The sequence below is a fragment of the Microcaecilia unicolor genome, chromosome 2 (assembly GCF_901765095.1).
Source record: "Microcaecilia unicolor chromosome 2, aMicUni1.1, whole genome shotgun sequence".
In the NCBI taxonomy this organism is placed as follows: domain Eukaryota; kingdom Metazoa; phylum Chordata; class Amphibia; order Gymnophiona; family Siphonopidae; genus Microcaecilia; species Microcaecilia unicolor.
Window position 1 is genome coordinate 458686770 of NC_044032.1, and position 27478 is coordinate 458714247.

General features: G+C 47.2%; 1 protein-coding gene across 1 annotated transcript in view; it reads right to left on the reverse strand.

Annotated features, from left to right (window-relative positions):
• Window positions 1-27478, reverse strand: part of ZNF638 (zinc finger protein 638) — a 426212-nt gene that overhangs the window by 162744 nt on the left and 235990 nt on the right. Inside the window, exons 15-16 of the mRNA XM_030192174.1 lie at window positions 16228-16356; window positions 13846-13977 (exon numbers count right to left, since the gene is read on the reverse strand). Of these exons, the coding sequence (XP_030048034.1) occupies window positions 13846-13977; window positions 16228-16356 (261 nt within the window). The remainder of the gene's footprint in view (window positions 1-13845; window positions 13978-16227; window positions 16357-27478) is intronic.

Consider the following 27478-nt stretch of genomic DNA (forward strand, 5'->3'; position numbering starts at 1 on the left):
GCACTCGATCTGCAGCCCCTCCTTACCTCCCTACCCTCATCTCCCCTTACGTTCCTACCCGTAACCTCCGCTCAAGACAAATCCCTCCTTTCAGTACCCTTCTCCACCACCGCCAACTCCAGGCTCCGCCTTTTCTGCCTCGCCTCACCCCATGCCTGAAATAAACTCCCTGAGCCCATACGCCAGGCCCCCTCCCTACCCATCTTCAAATCCTTACTCAAAGCCCATCTCTTCAATGTCGCCTTTGGCATCTAACCACTATTCAAGAAATCTAGATTGTCTAACCACCTAACCACTATTCAAGAAATCTAGACTGCCTAACTTGTCATTTCGTCCTTTAGATTGTAAGCTCCTTTGAGCAGGGACTGTCCTTTTTTGTTAAAATATACAGCGCTGCTTAACCCTAGTAGCGCTATAGAAATGTCAAGTACTAGTAGTAGTAGTGGGTCTGTGCTGGGACCGCTGCTTTTTAACATATTTGTAAATGACCTAGAGTTGGGAGTAACTAGTGAGGTAATTAAATTTGCTGATGACACAAAGTTCTTCAAAGTTGTTAAATTGCAAGAGGATTGTGAAAAATTACAAGAGGACCTTACAAGGCTGGGAGACTGGGCATCTAAATGGCAGATGACGTTTAATGTGAGCACTTGCAAAATGATGCAAGTGGGAAAGAGGAACCTGAACTATAGCTACATAGAAAGCGAAAGCTACATACCTGTAAAAGGTATTCTCAGAGGACAGCAAGCTGATTGTTCTCACTGATGGGTGACGTCCGCGGCAGCCCCTCCAATCTGAGATCTTCCCTAGCAAAGACGTTTGCTACATCGCGCGCACACGCACACCGCGCATGCTCGACCGTCTTCCCGCCCAAACTCGCTTGTGTTCGTCAGTCCAGTAAATAGCAAAACAAAGACAAGGGAAGACAACTCCAAAGGGGAGGGTTTGTGAGATCAGCCTGCTGTCCTTGGAGAATACCTTCTACAGGTATGTAGCTTTCGCTTTCTCCGAGGACAAGTAGGCTGCTTGTTCTCACTGATGGGGTATCCCTAGCACCCAGGCTCACTCAAAACAACAAACACGATCAACTGGGCCTTGCAACGGCGAGGACATAACTGAGATTGACCTAACTTCTTCAATTAACTGAGAGTGCAGCCTGGAACAGAATAAAAATGGGCCTAGGGGGGTGGAGTTGGATTCTAAACCCCGAACAGATTCTGCAGTACTGACTGCCCGAACCGACTGCCGCGTCGGGCATCCTGCTGTAGGCAGTAATGCAATGTGAATGTGTGGAGAGATGACCACATCGCAGCCTTGCAAACCTCTTCGATAGTGGCTGACTTCAAGTGGGCCACTGACGCGGCCATGGCTCTAACACTATGAGTGACATGACCCTCAAGAGTCAGCCCAGACTGGGCGTAAGCGAAGGAGATGCAATCTGCTAGCCAATTAGAAATGGTGCGTTTCCCCGACAGCCACTCCCCTCCTGTTGGGATCAAAAGAAACAAACAACTGGGCGGATTGTCTGTGGGGCTGTGTCCGCTCCAGATAGAAGGCCAATGCTCTCTTACAGTCCAATGTGTGCAGTTAACGTTCAGCAGGGCAGGTATGCGGACGGGGGAAGAATGTTGGCAAGACAATTCACTGGTTCAGATGGAACTCCGACACCACCTTTGGCAAGAACTTAGGGTGAGTGCGGAGGACTACTCTATTATGATGAAATTTGGTATAAGGAGTATGAGCTACTAGAGCTTGAAGCTCACTGACTCTATGAGCTGAAATGACTGCCACCAAGAAAAAGACCTTCCAGGTCAAGTACTTCAGATGGCAGTAATCCAGTGGCTCGAAAGGGGGTTTCATCAGCTGAGTGAGAACGACATTGAGATCCCTTGACACTGTAGGAGGTTTGACGGGGGGCTTTGACAAAAGCAAACCTCTCATGAATCAAACAACTAAAGGCTATCCCGAGATCAGCTTACCTTCACATGGTAATGGTATGCACTAATCGCACTAAGATGAACTCTTACATAGTTGGTCTTAAGACCAGACTTGGACAAGTGCAGAAGGTATTCAAGCAGGGTCTGTGTAGGACAAGAGCGAGGATCTAGGACCTTGCTGTCACACCAGACGGCAAACCTCCACCACAGAAAGAAGTAACTCTTCTTAGTGGAATCTATCCTGGAAGCAAGCAAGACTCTGGAGACACCCTCTGAAAGACCCAAGGAGGAAAAATCTACGCTCTCAACATCCAGGCCGTGAGAGCCAGGGACCAGAGGTTGGGATGCAGAAGTGCACCCTCGTTCTGAGTAATGAGGGTCGGAAAACACTCCAATCTCCACGGCTCTTCGGAAGAAAATTCCAGAAGAAGAGGGAACCATATCTGACGTGGCCAAAAGGGAGCAATCAAGATCATGGTGCCTTGATCTTGCTTGAGTTTCAGCAAAGTCTTCCCCACCAAAGGTATGGGAGGATAGGCATACAGAAGGCCCTCCCCCCCAATGCAGGAGAAAGGCATCCGACGCTAGTCTGCCGTGGGCCTGAAGTTTGGAACAGAATTGAGGGACCTTGTGATTGACTTGAGCGGCGAAGAGATCCACCAAGGGGGTGTTCCACACTTGAAAGATCTCGCATACCACTCGGGAATTGAGTGACCACTCGTGATGTTGCATGATCCTGCTCAATCCGTCAGCCAGACTGTTGTTTACGCCTGCCAGATACATGGCTTGAAGAAACATGCCGTTCCGGCAAGCTCAAAGCCACATTCTGACGGCCTCCTGACACAGGGGGCGAGATTCGGTGCCCCCCTGCTTGTTGATGTAGTACATGGCAACCTGATTGCCTGTCTGAATTTGAATAATTTGATGGGACAGCCGATCTCTGAAGGCTTTTAGAGCGTTCCAGACCGCTCATAACGCCAGGACATTGATCTGTAGACCTTGTTCCTGGAGGGACCAACTCCCTTGGGTGTGAAGTCCATCGACATGAGCTCCCCAACCCCAGGAGAGACGCATTCGTTGTCAGCACCTTTTGTGGTTGAGGAATTTGGAAAGGACGTCCCAGAGTCAAATTGGACCGAATTGTCCACCAATGGAGGGACTGAAGAAAACTCGTGGAGAGAAAGACTACGTCCTCTAGGTCCCCAGCAGCTTGGTACCACTGAGACACTAGGGTCCACTGAGCTGACCTCATGTGGAGGCGGGCCATGGGAGTCACATGCACTGTGGAGGCCATGTGGCCGAGTAATCTCAACATCTGCCGAGCTGTGATCTGCTGAGACGCTCGTACATGAAACCCTGTTCATGAACCTCTGTCCGAAGTCGTGCCCGCCTCGACTCCGTAGACACATGGCCACAGTGGGAACGTCGAGAAGTAGACTCTTGCATTGGCGGCGATGAAGCTCCCTCTATCGACGTCATTGGAGAGTCTGCTTGGGAGGCAGCCGACGCGGGCACCGCAAGTGGACCGGCACCGGAGACCTAACGACGGGCAAAGGGCCAGCCGTCGCCTCAGTCGACGGCACCGGCGGCGCAAGCACCCCCGGTACCGGAGAAGGGCGCAACAGCTCTTCCAGGATCCCTGGAAGGATGGACCTGAGGCTCTCGCTTAGAGCGGCTGTCGAGGAAGGCTGGGAGTCCGGTGCAGGCGACGAACTGAGAATCTGCTCGGGGTGCGGAGGTGGTTCCGGGCTGTCCAGGGTACAGCGCATCGACACCTCCTGAATAGAGGGTGAACGGTCCTCCCGGCGTCGATGCCTAGCGGGTGCTGACTCCCTCGGCGACCCAGAGCTCTCGGTACCACGATGGGAAGGTGACCGGTGCCAATGCTTCTTTGCCTTCACACGAAGCATGTCACTGGAACCTCCCGGTACCGACGACGAGGACGTCGAATCCAAGCGTCTCTTCCTCGGGGCCGGGTCCGAAGAAGGTCGATCCTGGGGGGGGGGGGGGGGGGGGGGGCTGTACCGCAGGAGCCCTCGAGGCAGGGGGAGACCTACTCGAGGGCTCACTGCCACCAGCAGGGGAATGGGCAGCCCTCACCTGCACTCCGGACGAAGAAGCACCCTCGGATGACATCAGTACCAACGATGATCTCGGTACCGTAGACGCTGGAGCACCGGTCGATGACCTCGGTACCGCCGACGTCGATGCACCGGACGATGACCTCGATACTGAGATCGTAGAAGCACCGGACGAGGCCCCAAACAGAACGTTCCACTGGGCCAATCTCGCCGCCTGAGCTCTCTTTTTTAACAAACAACAGAGAATACAGGCCTGAGGACGGTGCCTAGCCCCCAGACACTGAAGGCACGAAGTGTGCCTATCAGTGAGCGAGATAGCCTGGTTGCACTGGGTGCACTTCTTGAAGCCACTGGGAGGCTTCGATGACATGGGCGGAAAAATCACGCCGGCAAAATCAAAATTCGCGATGATGGCGAAGGCACCAAAAATAAAAGGGAGAAAAACCTGTACGGGTGGCCAACAGGGCCGCTATCGAAAGCGAAAGGAAACTTACATGGGAAAAAGAACTCGAAATAAAGGAAAATATTCTTCTTCTTTTTTAAGAACACGCGAAGTAGAGACAAAAAGAAGACTTCCGAAATGGAAGGACGCAAGAAAAGCGCGAGGGTCTCCTCAGGGCACAGAACGACGGTAAACACAGCCGTCCCGAGCGCGGAAAAAAGAAGACTGACGAACATGAACGAGTTCGGCCGGGAAGACGGTTGCGCATGCGTGGTCTGCGTGCGAGGCCTAGCAAACGTCTTTGCTAGGGATGATCTCCGATTGGAGGGGCTGCCGCGGACGTCACCCATCAGTGAGAACAAGCAGCCTGCTTGTCCTCGGAGAACTATAGCTATGTAATGCAAGGTTCCACATTAGGAGTCACCGACCAAGAAAGGGATCTAGGTGCCGTCAATGATACGTTGAAACCTTCTGCACAGTGTGCTTCTGCGGCTAAGAAAGCAAATAGAATGTTAGGTATTATTAGGAAAGGAATGGAAAACAAAAATGAGATTATAATAATGCCTTTGTATTGCTCCATGGCGCGACCACACCTCAAATACTGTGTGCAATTCTGGTCACCACATCTCAAAAAAGATATATTGGAATTAGAAAAGGTACAGAGAAGGGCGATGAAAATGATAAAGCGGATGGGATGACTTCGCTATGAGGAAAGGATAAAGCAGCTACAGCTTTTCAGCATGATGAAGAGACGGTTGAGGTGAGATACGATAGAGGTCTTATAAAATGAGTGGAATGGGTGGACGCTAATCGCTTGTTTACTCTTCCCAAAAATACTAGAACTAGGGGGCACTCAATGAAGCTATAAGTAGTAAATTTAAAACAAATTGGAGAAAATATTTCTTCACTCAAGGAGAAATTAGATCTTACCTGCTAATTTGCTTTCCTTTAGTCCTTCCGGACCAGGATTGGACTGATGGGTTGTGCACGCCTACCAGCAGGTGGAGACTGAGAAAAAAACTGTGACTCTAGAGAGCCAATAAGAGCCCTGGTCATGTGACCCTAGCCTCAGTATTTGACTAACAAAGAAGAGAGAGAAAGATAAGCTTCTGTGCCGTATGGAATTCTAGCAGCCACAAATCACTCAGCAATGCCAAGTATTAGAGCTCACCAGCAACTCTCACCAAAGAAGTGGTATGGCCCCTTAGGTATTAGAGCTTACCAACAACTCTCACCAGAGAAGTGGTATGGCTCACTTGTACTATAGCTCACCAGCAACTCTCACCAGAGAAGTGGTATGGCTCACTTGTAATATAGCGTACCAGAAACTCTCACCAGAGAAGTGGTATGGCTCACTTGCAATATAGCTCACCAGCAACTCTCACCAGAGAAGTGGTATGGCTCAGTTGTATTATAGGTCTCCCGCAACTCTCAGTTGTCTTATAGTTCTCCCGCAACTCTCAGTTGTATTATAGGTCTCCCGCAACTCTCACCAGACAAGTGGTATGACCCCCTTAAAGTGTTATATATATATATATATACCAGACACTGGGCACCCCCAACAACTCTCACCAGAGAAGTGGCATGGCCCTCTTAAAGTTTTATATATATAGATACATATATACATACCCACATATAAAGATATAGACATATACCTACACATATATACCAGCCACTGAGGTCACCAGCAACTCCGACCAGAGCCGTGGCACGGGCCACCTAAAGTTCCATATATACTAGCAGCTTGTCATATTCTTTTTTTTTTTTTTTTTAAATATTCCATTGAAAAGATGCCAAAATATGGGAGGGGCCTGGTCCGGTCCGGAGGGACTAAAGGAAAGCAAATTAGCAGGTAAGATCTAATTTCTCCTTCCTTAGCGTACCTCCGGACCAGGATTGGACTGATGGGACGTACCAAAGCAGTAATCTTAAGGGAGGGACCCTATCAAAGCCGCTAAGAATATGCAAGTTGCATAGATCGCCTTCTGGCGACAATGAACATGTAGAGTGCATATCAATTAAAACAAAATGAAGCTAAGCCCAAAATAGCACCTTCCAACATGAGCACCTAGGGCACCAAGAAGTAAGATAGGTGAAAACACTCTCCGAAGACGGTACCCCAGTGAGCAGACAAATAGAGGATATGAATTTCATAATCTGTCGAGATATAGTGAGGCCGAAACAACTAAAAAAAAAACCTCACTCCAACTGACCAGAAGGACCAAAAAGAAGAACCAAAATAGCTTGTAACAGCTCTCTAAATATATGAGCTCTTTTCATAGGTAGCATATAATTTCCTGTGATCTTGACCTTCCGCAGAAGACCCCAGACCAATAAGAAAAAAGTGATGGGAAAAGATGAAAATGGGAAAGTACAGTAGATAGAAAAGAAGTACCCAGATGCAGAAGTACTGCCTACATAGACATACTTGCTCCTTGGGAAAAAAAAATTCCAAAAAGAAAAAACGGAAACCTGCATGAAAGAAACTTGCAGAACCTACTCTCCTAGCTGAAGCCAAGACTACTAAAAGTACTGTCTGAAGACAGTAAGAAACCATAAAGGAAACCAGAAGATCTCGGACTATCGGGCGAAGAAGACTAACTCCCTGTCACTCCATGGTCTGACAATGTCGCTAAGGCACAGAGACTGAAATCGGAGAAGAGAATACTACAACTACCAAAGACGCCGTCCTACTTAGCAAGGCTGGAAAACTGTGCCAGGTGGAGAGCATGCGCTAGCCTGAGTAAGAGATAAACAAAGAGACCAGACAGGGTAAACGAGAAATTGAAACTACAAAAGACCCCGTCCTGCTTATCAAGGCTGGATGCCTGTCCCAGACAGAGCATGCGCCAGCCTGAGTACGAGAGAAACAATGAGGCCAGACTGGAGAAGAAAGAAACTCCACTATACAAAAAGGAAAAAAAAAAGACAGCCCCAAACGGCAACTTGGTATACCGGCAAGGAAACATAAGGGTTATCCTTCTGAGATCCCAATGCCTGATCGAAATGCCTAAATGCCGACCTTGAAGAGAAGACCGTCCTGCCCGAATGGGACGGTATGGTACCTGGCTTGGCAGATGGTAAATCCATACAAATGACCCCTCTGGAATAAAACAGAGGACAGCACACTGCACTGTTCGCTAGCTTACACTTTAGTCTGCTTATAGAGAAGAGAGAAACATGGGGGAAGAACAAGAACTACATGTCAAGCCTGTAAAGAGACCACATGCGAACCCTGTAACAAAATAAACTGACCAGCTTGAAAGGAGGCAACACGCCTTCTGGCAGATTTGCCATAGGAAAGGATGTGCCTTCTGAACATACGATGACCCCCGATCTACCAGGGGACCAGATGTCTAAATTGAACGAAGATAAGAAGGCCACAGACTTGTCAGGAGACCGAAAACCATTCTGCCAGAACATAAGATAGAATCAGTCCTGCCAGAGAACAAGATTGAGTATTTTGAAATACCAGAGGACAGAAAAAATATTCTGGACGAATAGAATATGTCACAATGCCGACATAAGACAGAGTGTTCATAATAAATCGGTAGCCCCCAGGGAAACCTACTTGATCTGAGAGCGACTGACAGTCCCCTAGAGTGCCAAAATGCCACCCAGAGGAAAAGGTAAATGGCAACATAAAGAGACCAGATGCTAACCCTGGAAGCAAATCAAATGCCAATAGCAATGGAGGAAAAGTAAGTTTCCATGAAAAGAGACCACATGGTAGTCCTGGAACGAAAAAAACCGAAGGCCCCATAACCAACAAACAAAGGTTAACACTGATAAAGAAGATTGGAAATGCTTCAGGACACTCAAAAAGAGAAAGAGCACGGACGTGCAGCTGCAAAAGGCAATTGCCAAGGGAAAACCTTGCCACCATGTCGCAGGTAACCCCGAAATGCATCCTGAAGACAATAAAAATTGCACCTCTCGGACTGTGGCCTGCTGATTCTGTAGACAAGCCAGGTCTTTTTGTTTACTTCTTACTTTTTTTTTTTTTTTTTAAATAGCTAGGCGTCTAGCCATGCGTGAAGAAGAATCACCTCTTTTCTGAGGGGTAGCATAACTATGGTGAACTTTTAGAGAATGAGTCTGAGAGAAATATGCAGAACAGATTCTGCCAAGGTGCTGCACGAAACTCCACAATAAGGAATCGAAGGAGTTGGTGATAAAGATTTGAGCCTTTAAAAGCGCACTCAACGGCAATGAGAGTCCAAATAGGATGAAAGACACTTCCTTCTTAGGAACTAGAAAGTAAAAAATTGAATTCTGAAGAATCGAGCGAGGCCATGGTGTAAGGACCAAGAGCCCTTGTAGGGAGTTCCCTACTTGACCTGCCTTGCCGCGAGAGCAATGGGGAAAACTGGTGAAAGATATCCGAGAGAAAGATGGCGAAGTGCAAGGCATAACTGTCTTAAATACACCACAAGAACTACTGGCCAGAGGAAACAAGAAGATGAGTGCCCTGTAAGAGTAGGGTCACGGACCAGTGGCCAAATACAAGTAGAAAAGAATGGTTTCCTGACAAACAGGTGAAAGTGGCCTGCCACTATGATATTATGACAGAAAGGAAAACAAGTGAGGACAACAGTATAGATAAATATGCACCCATAGAGCATATGTCATATCAGAGAGAAAAAAGGCATAGATTTGCTGACACCGAGGTAGCTATAGTGCTATATGCACAAACTAGCCGCCAGACCCGCCAGAATTCTGAAGAAATATATAGAACAGAGTTCATACCAGAGAAGAAAGGTAAAGTACTTGCTAATCCAGAGTTAGCTATAGGTCCATATGCAGAAACAAGCCTTCAGGCACATACGATATCTGAAGAAATGTCTGAAAGTATAAAACACACCATGCAGCAAAACGCCTTAAGATGCTGCTTCTGTAAGAAAAAACCACTAGAGGCTTAGCAAAAGAAACTATACGTTCCCTGGAGATTAGTGTTGTTTAAAATTCCCTGTGACTAACCATGCTTGAGAAAAAAAAAACTCTGGGAATGCATAATTGGAAATCCTGGCCTCTGTAAAAACTGAAAGTACAAACGTGTAGTATGTACAAACGTGTAGTATGTACATACCCTCTATAGAAAGAAAGAAATAGCAATATGAGACAGCCCCAACACTGGGAACCCAGAAACCAAGATTACCCCAGTTACCAGAGCAAGCAGCCTAAAATAATTTGTGCAGAGCTACTGTTTGCAAATTGTGAGGACAAAGGCACAAGCAAGCCAGCCTTCCGTATAAAACATACATTGTATAAAATAGGCTAAATCTGGGCGAGCCATAGATTTACTTGTGGAACTGAATGTGAAGGTCCCTTAAATGAAGAAAATAGTGAATGACTCCCCTGAAACATCCGTAAAGCCATACCTGTTGGAACATGTGGAGACCAGGTCAAGGCAAACAAATAAAATTTTCCATCTCCTGAGATTTGTCAAACTCCACTGCTTCCGTTTCTCTCTGCACCGTAGAAGAAAAAGAAAAAACAGAGAAGTGCTGCGCCTGAGAAGCTGCAGCTGCGGTAACAAAATGGCGGCCTTCCGCGCCACAATTGAAAGAAATAACAGAGAGCAGAAAAAACAGGCGCGACGGACCGGGCAAAAACGAAGACATATGGAAGCGCTGACGCCGCACGAAGAGCTCCCGAAGAAACGCGTAACTCCGCAAGAACCGTTACACTCCGGCGCTGACAAAAACATGCCCCGACGAAAAACAAAGCTTTGCACCTTTATGCCCCGTCGAGAAACAAAAACTTCGCGCCCTTGTCTTCTTTTTTTACTTTTATTTTATTTTTTTAAAGAAAATGCGAAGAAAACAGAAGAAAAAATTCTGATGAAGTAAAGACTAAATAAAGCCCCGAAAAAAAAAAAAGTCGGAGCCGAAAACGATTAGACTCCAGCAGAGACAAAAACCTGCTGCAGCGTCTCCTGCATAATGGAGCTCTCTCCGCCCAAAAAAGCAACACATCGTTTTTTTTTTTTTTGTTTGTTTTTAAAGGAGCTGACTTAGAAAAGAAAATTGCTGAAGAGTAAAAGAATAACACAGAGCTGCCTGCTCATTAGTAGCCTGGGGATTTTTTTTTTTTTTAAACAGCTTGCTCGTTAAAATGCTGGGGAAGGAAAAATATTTGTACTTTTAACTTGCTATAGTGGCTGCCTCTCCCAAAGACATACACCTTTCTAAACAAAGGGTAGCCCTTCCCAGCTACATATGGAAGATGGGGAGGAAGGGGACACCCGAGTTTAATACCCCCAGAGGCTGTAAAAGAAAGAAAGGAAAAGAAATCTCTATCTGACCAGAGTCTAACAGAGAATTCCTAGGCACAGAAGTAGCATTGTTGTTCTTATTATTAACCTCTAAAAGAGAAAGAGAGAGACTAAAGGGCTCGCTTCCTACCTGCTGGGAGACTGAGAAAATACTGAGGCTAGGGTCACATGACCAGGGCTCTTATTGGCTCTCTAGAGTAACAGTTTTTTCTCAGTCTCCACCTGCTGGTAGGCGTGCACAACCCATCAGTCCAATCCTGGTCTGGTCCGGAGGGACGCTAAGGAATATGCAATTAAACGCTGGAATTCGTTGCCAGAGAATGTTGTAAAAGCAGTTAGCTTAACAGGGTTTTTAAAAAAGGGTTTGGATAACTAGTCCATAAACCATTATTAAAATGGGCTTGGGAAAAATCCACTTCTTATTTCTAGAATAAGCAGCATAAAATTTATTTTACTGCTTGGAATCTTGCCAGGTACTTGTAACCTGGATTGGCTATTGATGGAACTATACTAAGCTAGATGGACCATTGGTATGACCTACTATGGCTATTCTTATATTGCTAAGGCATGTCTTGGAGGCAGAGTCTGCTGACCTCTCCCATCCCCACACCCTACCATATTCTCCATTCCATGTTTCTCCAGCAAATGCCCTCCTCGCTTTCTCTGTTCCTCTTCCTCCCTACCCCATTCCTCAAAACAAACACCCTCACTTTTATGTCTATTCCTCAGCAATGTACACATCATCTGGTGAGGAAGTGGCCAGTTGCATGCTGGGCTGCATTTTCTTTCTCTGCTGCTCAGTCTAATTGCTGAGTTTGAACCGCCCAACATGAAACAGTTCTCCTCCTCCTCTTCCCAAGTGAAAAAATGGGTGTGGCGCAGCACAGCAGAGAACCACCATCCTTGTCCCCGTTGCAGAATTCTGTGTGTAACAGAGAACTGTGCAAATTCTTTACTTGCACAGAATTCCCAAGAGTAACAGTTTTCAGGAGTAAAACAGTCGGTTAATCTCATAAATTGGCTGAATTTTTTTTATTAGGCTGGACCACTCAAAACAAGTCTGGGTAACTTCAGAACAGCGCTGAATAAAGACACAACCAGATCTCTCCCTCATCACCTCTCCCTCCACTAGTCCGTTCCCCTCTCTCTCCTTCCCCTCATTCCCTTTCCTCCTTTCCTGAAGTTACTATTGAGGAAACTACACTTCTCCTTTCTTCCTCAAAATGTACCACCTGTTCCTCTGACCCCATTCCCACCCACCTTCTTAATGCCATCTCTCCTGCTCTTATTCCTTTAATCTGTCACATTCTCAACCTCTCACTTTCCACTGCGACTGTCCCTGCTGCCTTTTAAACATGCTGTGGTCACACCTCTCCTTAAGAAGCCTTCACTTGACCCTACTTGTCCCTCTAATTACCGACCCATCTCCCTCCTTCCTTTTCTCTCCAAATTACTTGAGCGTGCTGTTCACCGCCGCTGCCTTGATTTTCTCTCCTCACATGCTATTCTTGACCCATTACAATCTGGTTTTCGCCCTCTCCACTCAACCGAAACTGCGCTTACTAAAGTCTCCAATGACCTATTACTGGCTAAATCCAGAGGTCAATATTCCATCCTCATTCTTCTTGATCTTTCCGCTGCTTTTGACACTGTCGATCACAGCATACTTCTCGATACCCTGTCCTCACTTGGATTACAGGGCTCTGTCCTTTCCTGGTTCTCTTCCTACCTCTCCCTCCGCACCTTTAGTGTTCACTCTGGTGGATCCTCTTCTACTTCTATCCCTCTGCCTGTCGGCGTACCTCAGGGTTCTGTTCTTGGTCCCCTCCTCTTTTCTATCTACACTTCTTCCCTTGGTTCATTAATCTCATCCCATGGCTTTTCCTACCATCTCTATGCTGATGACTCCCAAATCTACCTTTCTACCCCTGATATCTCACCTTGCATCCAAACCAAAGTTTCAGCGTGCTTGTCTGACATTGCTGTCTGGATGTCTCAACGCCACCTGAAATTAAATACGACCAAAACCGAGCTTCTCATTTTCCCCCTCAAACCCACCTCCCCGCTCCCCCCGTTTTCTATTTCTGTTGATGGCTCTCTCATTCTCCCTGTCTCCTCAGCTCGAAACCTTGGGGTCATCTTTGACTCTTCTCTCTCCTTCTCTGTTCATATCCAGCAGACTGCCAAGACCTGTCGTTTCTTTCTTTACAACATCCGTAAAATCCGCCCCTTTCTTTCCGAGCACTCTACCAAAACCCTCATCCACACCCTTGTCACCTCTCGTTTAGACTACTGCAATCTGCTTCTTGCTGGCCTCCCACTTAGTCACCTCTCCCCTCTCCAGTCGGTTCAAAACTCTGCTGCCCATCTCATCTTCCGCCAGGGTCACTTTACTCATACTACCCCTCTCCTCAAGACCCTTCACTGGCTCCCTATCCGTTTTCGCATCCTGTTCAAACTTCTTCTACTAACCTATAAATGTACTCAAGCTGCTGCTCCCCAGTATCTCTCCACACTCGTCCTTCCCTACACCCCTTCCCGTGCACTCCGCTCCATGGATAAATCCTTCTTATCTGTTCCCTTCTCCACTACTGCCAACTCCAGACTTCGCGCCTTCTGTCTTACTGCACCCTACGCCTGGAATAAACTTCCTGAGCCCCTACGTCTTGCCCCATCCTTGGCCACCTTTAAATCTAGACTGAAAGCCCACCTCTTTAACATTGCTTTTGACTCGTAACCACTCGCCTCCACCTACCCTCCTCTCTTCCTTCCCATTCACATTAATTGATTTGATTTGCTTACTTTATTTATTTTTTGTCTATTAGATTGTAAGCTCTTTGAGCAGGGACTGTCTTTCTTCTATGTTTGTGCAGCACTGCGTACGCCTTGTAGCGCTATAGAAATGCTAAATAGTAGTAGTAGTAGTAGATCAATCTTTTGGCCCGCCTCCCTTTATCTAGATATGTTTTGACTAGAAAAAGAAGCTATCCATTCAGTGACCTCAAAACCTCCAGACACCAAGTGGCTTTAAACTGTACATATATTAGTTCTGTCATTATAACACGAGGGTGTTTAAACTGATTTTCATACTGAGCATGTTCAGTTACTTACCACATCATCCACATGTTTGTATTTTGATGCTAGCTTCACTGAAAGAATATTTCCAGCCACTGACATTGGGAAGCAAGCATAAAACTTAACCAAAGAATCAGCTGAAGTTTCATTTGCCATCTGTAGATATGCCTTTAGGGTGGGGGGGAGAAAAAAAAAAAGCAAAGCAATTGACTAATAAATACATACAATTATAAAAATGTAGACAAAAATAACTAACATGTAATCATTTATCTTTACTTTAAAAATAATTCTCCATTATTTCCACCATAAGACTATACATATTAATCTCCCTCTAAGTCTTCACATTTCCCAACTTTAGCCTCATACATACATATCCAATGCAAGTGTGTTTAAATTGAGATTTTATGTGCACAGAGACTTTGCTTCCCCAATAAGACCTCTTTTCTCTTGTAGTCCTTGAACTTCAAATAGTTTATCGTCTTTTCTGTAGGCACTGTTCTGACCCTGCAAAAGAGTGAGACCTGGACAGCATGTTTCCTAGTTGTACGGTTTCAACATCCTGAAGTGCCAGTGGTCAAAGAGTTACTTACTTTGTGCCCCAACTTTTAAACAAGCCATGGACAACTAGTTCTGAATTTCCCACAAGCCTCAAAGTCTTGGATTGAAAGTACAGGGGGAACAAATCTGTGTCTAGGACCTGTCTCAGCTCTAATGACAGAAAGGACAGCTTACTCACAATCTCTGCAAGCACTAGGTTAAGTACAGTAAAGTTTGTCTACATAGCGGTTGTGTGTGAGACTGTTATTTCACCTGTTGGATGCATGCAAAATTACATCTTTTCCTTTCTGTTCAATGAAAACTTTACAGCGTATTCACTGTTTATGAATAGTCAGTCAACATTTTTATATATTTGGTCTATAGCTACATTCCTAGAACTATATATTACCACCTAGATTTTGTGGAATCTTGTGTCCTAAGAATCAGGGAATAGCTTGAATGATGAAGTGCTTGCAGAGGCAAGCAGGAATCCAGTTGGTGGGTAGGCGATTGCCAGTGTAAGTACTTGGCAGGACCTTCCATTTTTTATGGGTTAATCTAGAGGCGCAAAACTGAGGCATAATCAGGCAGATGAACAGAAGCAAACATGGGTGTTAGAGGCCATTAGCGCCATACTAGCGCCCGCGTTTGCCTGCGGACCAGGATCAGAGTCGCTCGACTGATCTCTAATTCCATGCAAACAAGGGTCCCTTATGATCAGCAGGCAGCCTGCCAAACAAGGGTGCTGCTCCCGCTGCAAACCCTATGCCAACTCAGAGCTCGTGTTGGGTTTTACTGAGCAAGGGAGAAATGGGGGAGAGCAGCAGAAGGGGCTTCAACAGGTCTGGGATTTTCTCTCGGACCTGTCAAACCTAATCCTGCACCCCCCCCCCCCCCCCCACCTGAAACACTAAAAAGACCCTGGTGGTCCAGTGAGATCCCCCACCCCAGCCTCCCCTTCCCCCCAGCCTACCTCAAAGTTGGAGGAAGGAGGGGGCCAGAACTCCCTTCCCTCCTCTGTAAGCACCGCCTCAAAATGGTGGTGACCGGCTCTGTCCGGTGCATCCTGGGATATACGCACCCAGTGTATCCCAGGAAGCAACGGGCAGAGCCAGGCACCGTCAGTCCCCTCCCTCCTTCAACTTCAAGGTAGGCTGCCGGGGGGGGGGGGGGGGGGGGTAAGGAAGGCTAGCAGTCCCACTGGACAAGGGTCTCCTCAGTGTTGGGGCTAAGGGTCTCACTGGACCACCGGGGTCTTTTTATTGGTGCATGTTTTTGTTTTGTTTTTTGGAGGGGGTGGGGGGGAGAAGAAGGAGTTAGGTTTGACAAGTCTGGGCTTTTTTTTTTTTTAATTATTATTATTTTGGGCAGCCTGGAGCTGTCAAACAACTTCTGTGGGAGGACTGTGCCTTGGACCCATGCCCAAAGAAGTACCCCATGATCGAAGCTAATACCTTTTACATGCAATTAGCTTCAATCATGAGGTACTTCTGTGGAAGGAGATCATAGGGACGTAGTTTCCCCACACTGTTCCGGTGTTCATTTTAGAGTGCTATTTGGAACAGTGTAGGGGATTTATGAAGTTGACAACTTCATTACGTGTCTATGGTTGGAACTGAATACGAGTAGTGTTATGCATTGCCTTCACTACACCGACCGAGGATTATCAGAATAAGTAATAACAGAACAAAGCCGAATAACTTGAAAGATAATGCATAGAATAATTTTGAAATTAAAAGCTTTCTAGATTAAATAAGAATACAACTGCTCCATCCACACAAATTCCTTACACTCTACAAAGCAATAAGTCTTAGATTCATCTCAGCAGCGGATTCAAAGGTAGAATAAAGTTTGACTGTAAAATGACTAATATTCAAATACCTTTTTATGAGATGATAAAACGATAAGGTCTTTCACCCCTCCAAACGGCTTAGCCAAGTTAGGTATTTCTTCAACTGTATACCCTTTGTCAGGCAAATTGGTAACAAGGACAACCGAGTTTGCAATTTCCTGCAAAAAAACAGAAAAAAGGAAAATTCCCCCAATAAACTCCAGCTGTTCTCTTTTTGACCCAAATAAATGTTCACTGTACTGTTAAAAGGAAAGTGATTCAAATAACTCCTTTGCAAATGGTTGCATATACTGTTAGCCTGCTTCCTTAGAATGACCTAGTGAGATTCCTAGTGATATTCAAAGGAAGGAAATTAACAATTAAGCTTAAATTTTACTTTCTAGGTTTTTTTAATAGTCTATCTCGAGATGGAAGAGAAAAAAAAATCTAAGTTGATTCTACACTCCTGTAAGGCCAGTGCATATGTTTTGACATGTTGAGGCTGGATGTTATGTAGGACTGTTGTATGGAATTATTTTTTTGTGAGACTGTAATTTTTGAGCTCATGTGTCTGAATAAATCTTTATCTTAATACCCTGGGACTTTTTGTGGTCATTTCCACCCTCTTTGTTGTTCATTATATTGTAGGTGTCATAAGTGAAATCAGATAAGATGCTAGGTACACCGCATAATGTCATTAGGAATTCTTAGTTTCACAAATGTCCTTGTTGGAGAAAAAAGTGCTGGTGGTGAAATATCTGGAACTGGTAAACAATTTTTAAAACAAGCATCATTCCTGATGGACATTCTTGCCTACAGAGTTGAGAAGCCTAGATTCCCTTCCAGGTGGAACACTGAATTCAGATTTGGATGATTTGGCCTTTTTGATCACAGATTCGGAGACTACCCAATGATGTGGTTGTTGAGACAGGTCATGGTCTGGAGCTTTCTGAACCTTGTAGTTCACCAAGTCATTGAAGTAGCTAGAATGGAATAAGGAGACCACCAACTGGTAGGGCACGGGTAGGGCTACCATTTCCTTTCTGGGAGCCTTACATAATTGTAGGATAGCTCGGAAGTCTCATTTGATTCCAGATTCTGGACTGGCTCTTAGATCTAACATCTTAGAGATATTATGGATTAATTGTGGATAGGAGTACTCCTCTGTCTGCTCCTGTGGTGGCCGGCCAGTTGGGGGACAACAGCCCCCTTCCTACGTGTCAGACCAGACCTCTGGTGGCTGGACAAGGAATAAATAGAGGGACAGAACCGTGATAGTTACACAGCTGGTTCTGCTCCACTTACTCAGGGCTTGGAGAAAAAAAAGTGGCAGATCATCATACTGACAGAAAAAGGGGCTGTATATATAAATTTTCTTTTTTTTTTTTTTGGTAGAGGAAGCAGAGAGAAGAGAAGATAAAGGCAAGTTCCATCCAGGAAGCTCAGACCTAAGCAGGCTGTAGAACCGCAAAAAAAATGGAAACCTGGCTGCCGAAGGCTTCCAGAAAGAATAGAATGCTGGACACCATGGCTCCAATGACATTACCTATTTATTGTAATATAAACGTCCTGTTTGTACACAAAGATTTACATTTCACCTTCCTGGTTACCACAATCATCTAGGCAAATGGGACTCACATCCCATCTACACAGGAAAGGGCAGGAACTGGATACCAACAGGAAAAACACAACAGAGACAGGACTAAAAGCTGCCAGGCAGCCACTAAGACAGAAACACAGACAGGTGAGAGTCAGGCCTGAAAGCTGTCAAGCAGCCACTAAAAAGGAACACAGACACAAGGACAAGGAAATGCAGACCAGAAACAAGACTAAGAACTAAGCAATAAAACCAAAGCTAACTACACACAAACAAACTAGAACCAGGCAAGAAACTCAGACTAGAACTGGACTAGGCAGAAGTGCACAGAGCACACCCACAAACCAGGGACCTTAGACGATGCAAAGGCAAACACAGAAGTTTCCAGGTGGCTAATAAAGCCCATCAGCAGCTGAAGTTCAGCTCCAGGAATCACAAGGCAGCTAAGGGTGCTGTTCAGGCACAAACAAGAACAGCAAATCTGGCAGCCTGGAAGATCCGGACCGGACTGGGCTGAAGTCTGGAACCTGTGAGTTCATAGCAGCCACCGGTTCAGGCCACCAGATGGCGAGGGGAGTACAGACAAGGAAACAGTCACCACCGTGACACTTGATTCACATGAAAAGCGGAAACCACATTAGGCTCAAAGGAGGGTACTGTCTTCAGCGAAACCTTTTCCTTGGGAAAAGACAAAAAAGGCTCTTTACAGGACAAAGGCTGGAGCTCCGAAATCCTCCAAGCTGAAGTAATTGCTACCAAAAACACCGTCTTCAGAGTAAGATCCTTCAACGTGCACGACTCCAAGGGTTCAAACAGAGCACCCACCAGTACTCCCAGCACCAAATTCAACAACGGGACCAATGGGCAAACAGGCAGACGTATCAGCTTAACTCCCCACAAAAAAACGGACCACTTCCAGGGAAGACGCCAAAGAAGAACCCTGGACCTTCCCGCAAAAACAGGTCAAAGCCGCTACTTGAACTTTCAAGGAGGATAAGGAGAGTCCCCTCTCCAAACCATCCTGCAAGAACTCCAACACCTCTGCAACTGAAGCACGAAAGGGGAGGTAACACCGATCTTGGCACCAGCTCTCAAAAATCCGCCATACACACACATAGGTCAACAAAGTAGACCGCTTCCTCGAACGCAACATCATATCAATCACCCTGGAAGAAAAACCTTTCTTCCTCAACCTGTTCCTCTCAAGAGCCAAGCCATAAGCGAGAACAGAGAGGGGTGGGGCGTCGCGATTGGACTGTGAACTAACCTGACCGAGTCCCCTAACAGAAGCGGCTCTTCTACTGCCAGTCGTACCAGATCTCCGTACCACGGACAACGTGGCCAATTTGGAGCCACCAGATTCACCGGACCCGAGTAACGCTTGATTCGCTGAAGTACTCAACCCACTAGCGGCCACGGAGAAAACAGCTCCTGAGACGGCCATGGAAGAACCAATGCGTCGATCCCTTCGAAAGATGGGTCCCTCCATCGACTAAAAAAAAAAAGGGACCTGAGCGCTGGCGGCCGTCGCCATGAGATCCATCGACGGCAGACCCCATTGCCACCACAATGCGGTCGAAGCCCGGACGATGAAGCGACCACTCTCTTGGGTCTAGCGTGTGTCTGCTGAAGAAATCCGCACTTACGTTGTATACCCCAGCCACGTGTCCCGCTGAAAGATCCTGAAGGTGTACTTCCGCTCAGCATATTAACTCTGCCGCCTCCTCGGCCACCGCCCAGGCGACTGACATAGGCTACTGCCGTTGCGTTGTCGGACAGAACTCTGATGGCCTTGCCTTCTAGAATAGGCAGAAAACTCTGAAGCGCTAACCGGATAGCCCGCGTCTCCAACCAGTTGATGGACCAACGTGCTTCCTCCAGCGACCAACGTCCCTGAGCTATCTGACCGAGGCAGTGCGCCCCCACTATCCATTCTGGAGGGTCCAACGGCATGCCCTTCACTAGGTTCGGCGTGTGGAGCCACCAACGCAGGCTGAGACGGGCAACTCTTCTCAAGGGCAGTCTGACCTCCAACTCCTGAGACTCTGCCGACCACTGGTCCAGAAGAGCAAACTGCAACTACTGCATATGCGCTCTGACCCAAGGTACTACCTCCATTGCTGCCGCCATCAGCCCCAGCACCTGAAGATAAGAATGAGCCACTGGAGCCTTCTCTGCACACAAACGTCGGACATGATCCTGCAGCTTGGCAACCTGAGAGGGAGTCAGGAACACACAAAATGCACCCCCAGATACTCCAGAGACTGAGACGGAAGCAAATGATTCTTGACCGGATTCACTACCCAGCCTAGAGACTGCAGAAAACTTACCACCCGCTCGGTTGCCTCCTCACTCTCCGGCCTTGATTTGGCTCGAATCAACCAATCGTCTAGACACGGATGAACTAGGATCCCCTGCTATCTCAGAGCCACTGCAACCACCACCATGACTTTGGAAAAAGTGTGGGGTGCCGTTGAGAGTCCAAAAGGCAGCGCACAGAATTGAAAATGCCTCCCCAAGACAGCAAACCGAAGGAAATGCTGACTTCATTCACTACAAATTCATGCTATCCTCCTTCCAATCCTCCCTATTCCTCGCCAAACAGGATTACTACACTCATTTGACATTCCCTCAGCTCTAACCCTCGTCGTCTCTTCGCCACCCTCAACTCCCTCCTCAAAGTGCCCTCCGCTCCCACCCCCCCCCCCCCTCACTCTCTCCTCAATCACTGGCTGACTACTTCCGCGACAAGGTCCAGAAGATCAACCTTGATTTCACCACTAAACCTTCTCCTCCTCTTCATCCTATCACCCACTCCCTCATCCAATCAACCCAGGCCTCCTTCTCCTCTTTTCCTGTTATCACCGAAGAGGAAACCGCCCATCTTCTCTCCTCCTCGAAATGCACCACCTGTTCCTCAGACCCCATCCCCACCAACTTACTTATCACCATCTCTCCTACTATCACCGCCCCCCCATCTGTCATATCCTCAACCTCTCTCTCTCCACCGCAACTGTCCCTGACACCTTCAAGCATGCTGTCACACCTCTCCTCAAAAAACCTTCACTTGACCCTACCTGTCCCTCCAACTACCGCCCCATCTCCCTCCTAACCTTCCTCTCCAAAATACTTGAATGCGCCGTTCACAGCCGTTGCATTGATTTTCTCGCCTCACATACCATCCTCGATCCGCTTCAATCTGGCTTTCGCCCACTTCACTTGACAGAAACGGCACTATCCAAAGTCTGTAATGACCTGTTCCTTGCTAAATCCAAAGGCCATTACTCCATCCTCATTCTCCTCGACCTATCCGCCACTTTTGACACTGTCAATCACAACTTACTTCTTGACACACTGTCCTCTTTTGGGTTCCAGGGCTCTGTCCTCTCCTGGTTCTCCTCTTATCTCTCCCATCGTACCTTCAGAGTACACTCTCATGGTTCTTCCTCCACCCCTATCCTGCTCTCTGTTGGAGTCCCTCAGGGTTCTGTCCTTGGACCCCTTCTTTTCTCTATCTACACCTCTTCCCTGGGCTCCCTGATCTCGTCTCATGGCTTCCAGTATCATCTCTATGCTGACAACACCCAGCTTTAGCTCTCCACACCTATCATCACTGCAGAAACCCAGGCCAAAGTATCGGCCTGCTTATCCGACATTGCTGCCTGGATGTCCAACCGCCACCTGAAACTGAACATGGCCAAGACCGAACTTCTTGTCTTCCCACCCAAACCCACTTCTCCTCTACCTCCACTCTCTATTTCGGTTGATAACACCCTCATCGTCCCCGTCTCTTCTGCCCGCAACCTCGGTGTCATCTTCGACTCCTCCCTCTCCTTCTCTGCGCATATCCAGCAGATAGCCAAGACCTGTCGCTTCTTCCTCTATAACATTAGCAAAATCCGCCCTTTCCTCTCTGAGCACACCACCCGAACTTTCATCCACTCTCTCGTTACCTCTCGCCTTGACTACTGCAACCTACTCCTCATTGGTCTCCCACTTAGCCACCTATCCCCCCTTCAGTCCGTTCAGAACTCTGCTGCACGTCTTATCTTCCGTCTGAACCGATATCACCCCTCTCCTCAAGACACTTCATTGGCTTCCGATCAGTTACCGCATTCAATTCAAGCTTCTGCTACTAACCTACAAATGTACTCGATCTGCAGCCCCTCCTTAGCTCTCAACCCGTTCCTACCCGTAACCTCCGCTCTCAAGAAAAACCGCTCCTTTCAGTACCCTTCTTCACCACCGCCAACTCCAGGCTCCGCCCTTTCTGCCTCGCCTCACCCCACGCATGGAACAAACTCCCCGAGCTCATACGCCAGGCCCCCTCCCTGCCCATCTTCAAATCTCTGCTTAAAGCCCACCTCTTCAAGGTCGCCTTCGGCACCTAACTTATACACCTCTACCCAAGAAATCTAGACTGCCCCAACTTGACATTTCGTACTTTAGATTGTAAGCTCCTTTGAGCAGGGACATTTTTGTTTATTTTGTACAGCGCTGCGTAACCCTAGTAGTGCTCTAGAAATGTTAAGTAGTAGTAGTAGTATGAGCCTCCCGGATGGGGATGTGCAAATAGGCCTCTTTCAAATCCAGGGAAGTGAGAAACTCTCCTCGCCGAACCGCTACAATAACCGAGCGCAACGTTTCCATCCGAAACGAGGGCACCTTCAGAGCCGCATTGACCCTTTTTAGGTCTAAAATGGGTTGAAAATACCTTCTTTTTTTTGGGCACCACAAAATAAATTGAATAACATCCAGTCCCCCATTCCCGCTGAGGGACGGGTAACAGCCCCATGAGCGATCAAACAAAGTAAAGTGTCTCGAACCGCGCTCGCCTTGCATTGAGAACGACAAGGAGACTCTAGAAAGGAATCGAGAAGAGGGTGTTCGAACTCCAATGCATAGCCGCCGTGCACCACCTCTAAGACCCACTGGTCCGAAGTGATCTGGGCCCACCTCTGATAAAAGTGACTCAGCTGAGCCCCTACACACGTCAGAGGTTGGGCCCCGCCCCTTCATTGAGAGGTACGGGTAGGACTGACTCCCCCTGACACTGAGTCCCGTCCTCCACGGCATCTACCACGAAAGGACTGAGTCCTCTGAAAAAAAACGACCTCTAGGTGTTCCGCTTGACCTACCCAGTCTGTACCGTCTAGCTTCTTGAAAACGGCCACATGTCGGCATCCCATGTCCAACAGCCCTAGGACAGCGTTCAGGGAGATGCGGAACCTTAGCATCCCCAAGACCACGTACCAGCTTCTCCAGCTTTTCCCCAAAGAGCAAGGAACACTGAAAAGGAAGAGAACATAATTTAGGCTTAGAGGCCGCATCTGCAACCCAACCACGTAACCAAAGAGCCCGGCGGGCCCCAACCACCAGGGCCATATTCTTGGCTGACGCCAACAGCAAATTGTAGAGAGCATCAGACAAGAAGGAGGAGCCCATCTCTAACTTGGCCAAGACCTGAACCCAGGAGGCTCTGTCAAATCCTGGATCATCCAAGAGCTTTTCAGCCCAACGGAAGCAAGCGCAAGCCACAAGACCTCCACAGACCGAAGCCTGCAAAGCCAGACCAAAGAGATCAAAACTACGCTTAAGAAAAGAGTCCAGCTTCCCATCTTGAAGATCCCGAAGGGCAGCTCCCCCATCTACCGGAATGGCCGTGGCCTTAGTGACCGCCGTCACTACAGCACCTACCGTGGGCGGCTTCAAGGAATCCCTGTCCTCCTGAGGGAGCGGATAAAGGTTAGCCATGACCCGAGCAACCTGACAAGGTGAATCTGGGGCCAACCACTCCTGAAGCACCATCTCCCTCAGATCTTTATTCACCGGGAAAGACTGGGAAGAACGCCGGATGCCCTTAACCAAGGGATCTACCTGCTTCACCTCCCCAACTGGAGCTTCAAGGGAATCAAACTTTAAAGTAGAGGATACCTGATCAATTAATTCAGCCAACTCGTCTCTCTGAAACATTCTTACCACTGAGGGATCCTATCCCAGCAAGGCACTCTCCTGCTCCTGATCGGACAAGACAGGAGCCTCATCTGCAAGCTCACTAATGTCCCCCTCAGACACCGGTGAGAAAAAACTTCAGCATCCTCTGACCACTCTAGGCGAGGTCTCTTTGGAAGAACCAGACTGGACAAAGTAACTAGGGCATCCAGCTGCTGAGGTCCCGATTTCCAGGACTGATACAGAAACCAGATAAAATCTGGAGGAAAACCCATGGAACCGGAGCCCTCATTTGGCAGCGAAAGGCCTGAAAAAAACAAATTTCCCGCGCTTCAGAGGCAGCTTGACTGGTAAATTGAGATAATCCCCCAGGGCGGGAACATAGTAACATAGTAGATGACAGCAGAAAAAGACCTGCACGGTCCATCCAGTCTGCCCAACAACAAACTCATATGTGCGACTTTTTGTGCATACCCTACTACATCCTGTATTGCGAGAGAGATCATTAATTGCCTATTGAAGGGGTAAAACCATAGGTGAAATGTCTTAGAATAGAATATTTACATAATCAGGAGGAACTGACAGAGATGGGTCTAGCTCCCACTGCACACCTGGGATGGGGGCTACACGCACGGGGACAGAGACTAGAAGAGAGACTGGGGAAAAACCCATTAATAACAGCAGCTAGGGCAGCCTGGAAGTGGCTCTGCAAGAGGCACAACTTCTACTGGAAAGCGACTCCCTTCCTGCCGTTGCTTCACAACCTGGACTTTCCAGAGGGGTCCACCTCGGTAGCCTTTGCCCGATGGTGGAAGAATGGAATCCAATACATTTACCAACTGATGTCTGAGGAGGGTAAAATACGGACATTTCCAGAGCTACAACAGGAATTTAACTTGACAGAGAGTGACCAGTTTGCCTACCTACAGGTGCAACATTACATCATAGCCTTGGGCTGGAGCAACTTGAGTGAAGACGTTCAAGACACACTAAACACTGCATTGACATTAGGAGCACAGAATTCAGTGCCCCTAAAATACCACCACAGATACCTACAAGATTCGACAGAGGACATAGATTTTCGAGCCAAAGCACGAAACTGGGCTATAGACCTGAAGGCTGAGGTCACAGAAAAGATATTGAGCAGTTTCCTGACTTCTATACAACGAACCTCAGCTTTCACCCGCTTCTGGGAACTGCAATATAAATTTGCCCTCAGACTTTATGTTTCCCCAGTTAGAGCCTTTAAAGCAGGTTATGGACAGTCAGATGCTTGCCCATGGTGCGGTCTAGCTCAAATCTCCCTTGGCCACATGTTCTGGTCTTGTCTACATACGTCACAGCTATGGACACACATACTAAGCGAGACAAAGAGATATTGGGGTCGCACAATCCAGAGACAGCCATTATTTCTTTTTGGAGAATTTAAGTGCGCCAAGCCCACCCTCCCAGGCTTTCGTGCATTTCTACAGAGGGCTATACTGATGGGGAAAAGAGTCATACTGCTACATTGGAGAGAAAACAGAGCACCGCCAATAGGAGCCTGGAGGATACAAATGATAGAATTTTTGAAGTTAGAGAGGCGTGGAATTCAAGATTTGACATCTAGAGAGGGACAGACACTTCAAAAAACGTGGGCAAATTTTTGGGACACTCTACAACCCACAGCGAGAAGCAGAATCCTCAACTAGCAGTACCAAAGACTGTAGCAATGATGAAACCAAATCAATCTTGTGCTGATGGGACGGGAAGGCGGGGGGAGGGATGGGGTCACCCCAAGGGGGGGGGGGGGGGAGGAATTTGGGAGGGTTCAGGTGGGAGGGAAGAGAGCTGGGAAAGTTCTGAGGGGAGGAGAAGTTAAATAAGGGGTTGGGTGGTTGAGAGAAAATGTAAACTGTATGGTGACACTTGTTTAGATGCTGACAAACTGTTCTCGTTAATAATAAAAAAAGATTTAAACATAAAGCCACTTGGCACTTTCGATGACATGGAGGGAAAAACGGCTGATGCAAAGTCAAAAGGCTCAATGGCCCAGGGAACTCGAGTAACCGCGTACCCAAGAAAGGTTGTTGGTTCACAGGTAGACGGAAGACCTCAGAGGCCCCTCAGACTGAAAAATGAAAAGTTTGAAAAAAAATTAAAAAGGTCATGAATTAAACTGTGACAAAAGGCGAAAAGTTTACGCGAAGAAAAAAACACCTCTCTGCTCCACAGAAAATGAAAGACTGCAGTTCTGCACTCACGTGTCTGGTGGGAGAGCACCCGCGCATGCGCTGTGGGGGCACTGCATTAAAGATTTCAAATAGCAGTACACTTTGGCAGTGTCTGCATTGGGCTCCGTCGGATGATGTCACCTACTTGTGAGAATATCATGTCTGCTTGTCCTCGGAGAAAGACATTGTATACCAACCCTGTAGCTAGTCTTTTGATGGACTCCAAAGAGGCACATTTCAGGGTGGTCCCTCCCCTCCCCCTTGCTTTTCTTATTGTACTTGGAACACTTATTGCATAGTATATGCAGTTATCCCGTTATTCAGAAAGTGAGACTTGGAGGGTCAACAATAAAGGTTTTGGCTTTTGCCAATGACATTTTGTTATTACTGACCTGACCACAATCATCTCTGTGGGGTTTTGGACGAATCTGGGTATTATTCTAAATTCACCCTTAAGAAGCACAAGTCTATTGCACTCACCGCAGACAGTGTATCTTTATGGCTGCTGCAGTCAGCAAAGGAAACAGGTTTAAAATTGCCACAGGGAAGAGGCAAACCCAGCGCCTGGGGTTTGTCAAGCCCTGCACTAACCACCACTCTAACTGTGGACCAATACAGAGAAGGGGAGTCAAACAAACTGGCGAGACGGTGGAAACCACAGGAACATAAAACAACACATAACATAACCACAGGAACATAACACTGCACAGGCCACGTGTGAGCCCTTGCACATAAAAATTTCCAGGATCACTGCCATGGAACTGAGCAACTGCAGGAAATCTCAAGCTCTTGTAGTTAGGAACGCACAGGTGGTCTTGGGCTGAAGCATAAGCTTGCAAACTCACTCAGGCTTGGAGAAGAAAAACCAACCCCAAATGGGTATCAAATCATTACTCCCAGATACTTGAGGAACTGAACTGGTTCCGTGACTTCTGGTAGAGTTTACAGACCAGACAAAGCTCTGCAGGAAGACCACCAAAGCTGTCATACTCCAGGCCTCCTGATCCAAACCAGCCAATCCTCAAAATAGGAGTGCACTCTGATTCCTTCTTTTTGAATGAACACTGCAGCTACAAGCAATACTTTAGTAAAGGTCTGAGGGACTGCGGTCAATCAAAATAGGATGGCTTTGTAGTGAAAGTGCTTCCCAAAGGCACAAAACTACAAGAAGTGGCTGTGAGCATCCTGAATGGCAACATGGAAGTTGATCAACCAGAAAGTCTGATGATTCAGAAGGGTCACATCCAGTGACAAAGATGTTGGACTTAATGTAGAACCCCTCAGGCCATGTAATGACCAGTCTGTCTGTATCTCAAACTTATGGTCAAGGACTTATGGCCATACTGCCTTCCACCTGAATGGAGGCCTTCTTGGTCACCACCATCACCAGAATATCAACCTTAAGGACCTTGAACCACCTCTCCAAGACACCCCATGGAAGGGGATAAAGTTGTTAATCTCATACCCTTGAAAGAAAGATCAAGGACCTCCTGCTCCACCAATCTCGATGTTTTGTGGAGGAGAAAGGCTTTCAGAAGT